The sequence below is a fragment of the Tachypleus tridentatus genome, unplaced genomic scaffold (genome assembly GCF_004210375.1).
Source record: "Tachypleus tridentatus isolate NWPU-2018 unplaced genomic scaffold, ASM421037v1 Hic_cluster_1, whole genome shotgun sequence".
NCBI classification, from domain to species: domain Eukaryota; kingdom Metazoa; phylum Arthropoda; class Merostomata; order Xiphosura; family Limulidae; genus Tachypleus; species Tachypleus tridentatus.
Genome location: NW_027467777.1, coordinates 5,777,037 through 5,784,923, shown reverse-complemented (window position 1 = coordinate 5,784,923; position 7,887 = coordinate 5,777,037). Strand labels below are relative to the sequence as shown.

Below are 7,887 nucleotides of genomic sequence, written 5' to 3'. Positions count from 1 at the left end.
TATGTAGAAATTTTCTCGAGGATTCTAGACCTATCTCAACATAACGTATTTCCCAGCTAATATACAAATTATAAATTTAAAATATATCGTATAACCCCAATATAGACCACAAAAAAGAAACTTTTACAACAAGGTTATCTTAACGACTTTCTGCACCACATTTAGCCGCCATTATAGCATGGAAATTTCAGAGCCGAAAATTTTTGAAACGTTTTAGAAAATATACATTTTGCCTACATATCACGCATATTAGGTTAATGTAGTAAACAGTGTAAACTCAAATTTAAACAGATGTATATATACGATTATGCACGATATGGTTGCGAATTACATAAATTAAACCATATATATAAAAAAAAATTATTTATACATATTCAGTTAAAGTGCATAACCGGTAACGTATTTCCTTTAATAATTGTACGCAACTGCTCAACATTAGTACGAGATTACCACACTAAATCAGTGCTCGGAAACCATTTCTATGACAAATCTGACACAAACTGTTAAAAAGTAAAATGCTTTCGTTTCTAAATTATAGCTTTAACACATCTCATTGTGGTAAACTTTTATCTGCGCATATTTTGAAGAGTTAAAATTATACAGTTTTTAAATAATTGTGTGAAATGAATGCAACTTCGATATTCGAAGTCAGATCAAGCTAAAATGTCCTTTTTTAATATGCGGTAATGCATGGAAGTGTTAGTGAGTTACCGTCCAGAACCTGCATGATGTACTCAGCCGTGCGGACCACAGTTGGGGTACTTACCCAGGGGTACATAGTTGTAGAATGCTTGTGAAGTTGTGGGCACATTTGTTAAAAAGGAATTAAACTATTGGTTTTTTAGAAGCTCAATATTTATAGTAAAGATACAAATGTTTTGTTAGAGGAGTGACTGTTGCGTGGGTTAATTCTTCGTGGTAAGTTTGGTAACCTTCAAACTTTTGTAGATATGAAATGATTAGTTTTAGCAACGTTAGAGTCAAAAGACTATCACTTTGTATTTCACGTTAAGGCTAGTAACAGCGAATTATGCGGTACGCTGGCGCAGGTAGTTTTGAAAACGCTACGGTTAGGCTCGCTGCTCATGCCTAACGCAGTAACGGTGATTAAAAACTATCGTTGTTTCTAAAACGTTAAGTTTGGGTCGTGGGAATGTAGTTTTTTCATGTTATAGTTATCATTATCTATGTACATAGATTTAGGCATATATAGTACTATTCATAAGGAACGAACAAACTTAAAGTAATGTTAAGAGTTAACCTATAAATTGTGTGTACCCAACGGGAAAACGAAAAGACTAAAATTAAACCTAGTAAAGATTTATCTGTAACGGTTAATTGTACTTTTTAGTAGGATGTTAGGGCTCAGGTTACTGTAGTACAGGCAGTACAGAAAACCTTGGCCGCAGCTAGAAACTGGTACTAAGGTCAGAGAGATGTGCTTTATGCAATCTGCACAGTGCTTATTGGAAGAGAGGAGATAGTAACCCATTAGATGGAGGTAGGATGCTTCTGTGTTTTAATGGTATAACTTTCAATTTAGAATTAGCACTTTCACATTTTCTTTATCAACTTAAGTGTGAACAGAATTTTAGGTAATATAATTTGTGTTATTTTGGAATAAACAAGTGTGTTGGATATAAATGTAGCTGATTTTAGAGATGTTTTCAGTTGTTGACTAGTGTTTACCCACATTAGTAAGTTGTTAGATAATGCAGTGAGAAAACTATTAATGAATTAAGAATTCATGAAAGTGCATGGTGACTGAAGTTGTTTGTACCATCAGTCCAAACCTTACTCATGTTGCAGACCACAATATATGCTTACAGTTCTTTGTTCCATTAATTCCAATTTGAATTTAGTGTTTCTGCCACCTGGTGTTGCTTATATTTTTACCCCTTGCTTTGCTCTTGACAGCAGATGTTTTTGATCTGATCTCTTCTGAAGCATTGTCCATTAGTAAGTATCTTTCATCAAACCTGTTTGAATATCTGCATATTTCACTTTATATTTGAGGCTAAATGCTGTTTAAAAAGTCTACTGTGTATTTGATCTAGCGTTTTGTATGATGGTAGATATCTGTGTTTTGGATCTTAGAAGATTACACTCTGTACTGTTGTCTGGTCTACAACCTTCTGTGCAAGTTGAATCTCTAAATTCTGTTATATCTGGTTCCATGCCTGTACTATCCAAGCTCCAAACTACTTAGAATTTGCCATTCATTCAAGGGAATTTTGTTCTGGTACTTGTGTTTTTTGTTTTTCATATACTGTGTCTTCTTAGTATTTATATGTCATCCTGTTGTCATGCCAGTTATTTCTGCATGTAGTCTTTTGGTTAGTTCTTAAATTTTGGACATTGAAGAATTATCATTAAGAAATGGAAGGTATTGTAGAAGCTCTTTATGTAGAATATGTTTGTGCAGATTGGTTACTTAATCATGTGATGAAATTCATAGTTTATATATCACAACAAAAACTTGGTATTTACTGTTTTTCTGTAAGGTATAATGGTTTGTGGCATTTACTACTTGAATGTAATAACCTCTGACTCTGTGTGAACCGAGTTTTACCACCTGAATGTAATAACCACTGATTCTATGTGAACCGAGTTTTACCACCTTAATGTAATAACCTCTGATTATGTGTGAACCGAGTTTTATCCACCTGAATGTAATAACCACTGATTCTGTGTGAACCGAGTTTTACCACCTTAATGTAATAACCTCTGATTCTGTGTGAACCGAGTTTTACCACCTTAATGTAATAACCTCTGATTCTGTGTGAACCGAGTTTTATCCACCTGAATGTAATAACCTCTGATTATGTATGAACTGAGTTTTACCACCTGAATGTAACAACCTCTTATTCTGTGTGAACCGAGTTTTACCACCTGAATGTAATAACCACTGATTCTGTGTGAACCGAGTTTTACCACCTTAATGTAATAACCTCTGATTCTGTGTGAACCGAGTTTTATCCACCTGAATGTAATAACCTCTGATTCTGTGTGAACCGAAGTTTTATCCACCTGAATGTAATAACCTCTGATTATGTGTGAACCGAGTTTTATCCACCTGAATGTAATAACCTCTGATTCTGTGTGAACCGAGTTTTATCCACCTGAATGTAATAACCTCTGATTATGTATGAACTGAGTTTTACCACCTGAATGTAACAACCTCTGATTCTGTGTGAACCAAGTTTTACCTTCTGAATGTAACAACCTCTGATTCTGTGTGAACCAAGTTTTACCGTTTGCATATAACAACCTCTGATTCTGTGTGAACCAAGTTTTACCACCTGAATGTAACAACCTCTGATTCTGTGTGAACCAAGTTTTACTGGCTGAATGTAACAACCTCTTATTCTGTGTGAACCAAGTTTTACCACCTGAATGTAACAACCTCTGATTCTGTGTGAACCAAGTTTTACCTTCTGAATGTAACAACCTCTGATTCTGTGTGAACCAAGTTTTACCTTCTGAATGTAACAACCTCTGATTCTGTGTGAACCAAGTTTTACCTTCTGAATGTAACAACCTCTGATTCTTTGTGAATCGAGTTTTACCTTCTGAATGTAACAACCTCTGATTCTTTGTGAATCGAGTTTTACCTTCTGAATGTAACAACCTCTGATTCTGTGTGAACCAAGTTTTACTGGCTGAATGTAACAACCTCTTATTCTGTGTGAACCAAGTTTTACCTTCTGAATGTAACAACCTCTGATTCTGTGTGAACAGAGTTTTACCATCTGAATGTAACAACCTCTGATTCTGTGTGAACCAAGTTTTACCATCTGAATGTAACCACCTCTGATTCTGTGTGAATTAAGTTTTACCTTCTGAATGTAACAACCTCTGAATCCGTGTGAACCAAGTTTTACCTTCTGAATGTAACAACCTCTGATTCTGTGTGAACCAAGTTTTACCACCTGAATGTTACAACCTCTGATTCTGTGTGAACCAGGTTTTACCTTCTGAATGTAACAACCTCTGATTCTGTGTGAACCAAGTTTTATCACCTGAATGTAACAACCTGTGATTCTGTGTGAACCAAGTTTTATCACCTGAATGTAACAACCTCTGATTCTGTGTGAACAGAGTTTTACCTTCTGAATGTAACAACCTCTGATTCTTTGTGAACCAAGTTTTACCACCTGAATGTAACAACTTCTGATTCTGTGTGAACCGAGTTTTACCTTCTCAATGTAACAACCTCTGATTCTGTGTGAACCAAGTTTTACCTTCTGAATGTAACAAGCTCTGATTCTGTGTGAATGAAGTTTTACCATTTGCATATAACAACCTCTGATTCTGTGTGAACCAAGTTTTAACACCTGAATAAAACAACTGCTTCTGTGTAACCAGGTTTTACTGCCTGAATGTGACAACCTCTGATTCTATGTAACCAAATTTTACTGCCTGAATGTAACAACCTCTGATTCTGTGTGAACAAAGTTTTACCATCTGAATGTAACAACCTCTGATTCTGTGTGAACCAAGTTTTACCATCTGAATGTAACAACCTCTGATTCTGTGTGAACAAAGTTTTACCATCTGAATGTAACAACCTCTGATTCTGTGTGAACAAAGTTTTACCATCTGAATGTAACAACCTCTGATTCTGTGTGAACAAAGTTTTACCATCCGAATGTAACAACCTCTGATTCTGTGTGAACAAAGTTTTACCATCTGAATGTAACAACCTCTGATTCTGTGTGAACCAAGTTTTACCGGCTGAATGTAACAACCTCTGATTCTGTTTGAACCAAGTTTTGAAAATGGTGAAAGTTTTGATTGTGGGGGACTGTGTTTTATTGTTTACAACTTATAAGGGTAGTAGACTGGTCTGACTAATTACTGTGAAGTACCACATTACTCATACAATTAGGTAAAATACATTTTGTTAAGTCTGTATCAGAATTTTATTTTCAGTAATCATATCAAACAGCGAGCTGTTTCATCAGTTCATTTCTTACTGATACTTAGTTGTCTGTTTTAGTTTCATTACCTGTGTTATATATAAAACATTAGTTACCTTTTATTAGTCTCATTGTAAAGTACTTCACTGCAAGACATTTATATATGTTTTACATATTTAGTTTGCTGTACTTAATAGTTGGAGCATTTTATAGTAATGAGTAAGACAGATTGTTATGTTGATAAAAATATTATTGGTATTCATTTTTTAAAGTAATTTGTATATAGTAGACTTTGGTTTCTGTTAATGTTTTATTCAGTAATCTAAGATTTCAAAAATGTCCTTTTTATCAAGTTGTAAGGTCTTTCACAGACACTGTAAAATTGAGGGGTAATATTTTACTTGTATCTACTTGATTAGTAAAAGTAAAACAAAAATATTATTTTATAATTAGTGACTTAAAGACAGCAAATTACTTCCATTGACTTGTGACCAATATTGCTGTAACTACTACCTGAAATTCTAAATGAATAGAAGTAGCTTTACTACTTTCAACAGACCACTACTTCAAATACTTGATTGACTTATCCACAATTGTGCTAAGAATGTAAGTTTATGGATTTACAATGCTGAAATCAGGGGTTCGATTCCCCTCGGTGGACTCGACAGATAGCCCAAAGTGGCTTTACTACAAGAAAACACACTCCACCTCTGTGTGATCCAAATAATGATAACTCATGTGAATTACCTTCCCTTACTTTAATTCAAAGTCATTTGCTAAGTATTTAATATCACATGATGGATCATAGTGACAAAAATCTATTCAGTCAAGAAGAAATAATTTCATCCACCAATTAAAACAAATCAAGTGACCATTCCAAACTAAATAAAAAAAGAGTGAACCTATTTCAGATAAAGATTTTTAGTTTTGAAAATTAGTTGTATATATGATGTTTATGTATTTAATTTGTATAGAAAGTCCAGAGATATACTGTATTTTTTGACTTTGTTTTTTTAACAAGTGTTTTGTCATTCTGTGTGACTTGTATGACTGGTTTAATTAGAGTTATTACACCACTTTGTTTATTCACCAATTTGTTGGAGAATTATGGACGTGCTGTATTCTGTAGCATTCAAGTACCATAAAGGTTATGGTAAGCGTGATCAAGTAAGACACATTTAAGAATTTGATATTTTTAATAAAATATTAAAATAGCTAGAAATAAAAATGTAAATGTAAACTGATTTTGAATAAATATTACTTGTTACAGAAACTTCAGTAATCTGTTTTGTTTGTGTTCATAGTTAAGGAAGTATGTACAATTAACTGGACTACTTAGTGAGTTAGATTTCAGGTGTGATCTCTATAATTAACTTGTTGTGGTCAGGAGATAATGGTAGTTGAGATCTTTATATTTTAACCATGGCCTCAAGATAACCAAATAAATCACCAAAGATGTTATATCAGAAATTGAAGACCTTTATGGACGTTGCATTGAAAACACTCAAATCATCACATTTCCTCAGGTTATTGTGGAGACAGATTTGTAGTAATTTCTGCATGTTATGCACTCATTCTCTCCGTAACACTCCCGGTATTGTTTCTCTTCCAGAAGGAGTTTTTAAAGCAGGAAAATCACCATATTTGGAAGATTGTTTGTCTGTGTTATTAAATTGTATGTGGCCTCCACTTGTTTTTACTGTGTGGTTTGAAACTTGGTTTGGCAGTTGGACATAGAATAGTTTTATGATATGTGCTATAAATAAATTGGAGAAAGCTGGTCACTTCTTCAAATGGAGTGCTATATTAAGATTAATATTTGGTCTAAAGTCCAAAAAGCTACAACATTATTGTGTCTTTTGTGAAAATGTACCCAAAAACCTATTGTGAAGTGCAGAAATTTACCACAAGACTTCCAGATATACCATTCATGTGTGAAGTTGACAAAACATCAGGGTCATTTGTTTGAACTGTTTTCTAATAGATATGCCTGTGTTAACTTTTCTTGTATTTCTATATTATCATGGCATACTAAATACACTGTATTGAAATTTCATTATTTGAGTCATAAATACTCAAATTTTCCCAAAGTGTTAATAATCTAGAATAATACATTTGACATCCATTTAGTTGAATGTATATGTTTATTTATCATTCACATTTTTTGCTTATTACACATCTCATATAAGGTTTAAGAGGAATATTTCAATGTACTTATTTTTGTTCATTACAGGACATCCATTCATGTCAAAGAAGAAAAGAAAACGACATGATCATGCAATCAGAGCTCTAGTAACTAATACATCAGAGAATATTGGTCAAGGATGGTGTTTGATTTTGATGTGAAAATCTTCTGTCAGAACCTGCGTGCTACCAAACCACCTTATGAATGTCCTGTTCCAGGATGTTCCAGAATTTACAAAAGTTTTTCTGGAATTCAGTTTCATTTATACAATTTTGATCATGAGAATTCTGTTGTTAGTCCACAGTCAGCACCTCTACAGAAGTGTAATCAGAAAAAAGGTAGGTGGCACCACAGACAAAGCCGACGCTCTCCATCTCCTCCTGATTATTTTCCCACTGCTCAGGAGGCTTTGACATATGCTGAATCTCAGCGTGTTGTAGAAGTGGACGTGGAGGGAAGAACCCATAGAATCAGCATCAGTGAACCAATAAATGTTATAATAGCTGATGTAGTAGATAGTGAAACAAATAAACATGAAGAAAAGTTAAAACCAGAAGAAAAGATTGAAAAACCTCCTTCAAAAGTAGGAAAAAAACCCTGAAAACTCTAAAATCCACAAAGAAAGTGGATCAACTGTTCTTCCAGAGGCATCATTTCAAATACTTCCTGATTATGATGCCCCAATTGCTCCAGCTAGACCAGCAGTTTATTACAAGTTTGTGGAAAAGTCTCCAGAAGAACTTGATGAAGAAGTGGAATATGACATGGATGAAGAGGTTT

General features: G+C 34.0%; 1 protein-coding gene across 1 annotated transcript in view; it reads left to right on the top strand.

Annotated features, from left to right (window-relative positions):
• The first annotated feature begins 448 nt into the window (after positions 1 to 448).
• The window catches only part of LOC143242005 (peregrin-like), a 30,828-nt gene continuing 23,389 nt past the window's right edge, over positions 449 to 7,887 (top strand). The window contains 3 exon segments of the mRNA XM_076485348.1: positions 449 to 918; positions 7,156 to 7,695; positions 7,697 to 7,883. Of these exon segments, the coding sequence (XP_076341463.1) occupies positions 7,247 to 7,695; positions 7,697 to 7,883 (636 nt within the window). The 5' untranslated portion in view covers positions 449 to 918; positions 7,156 to 7,246.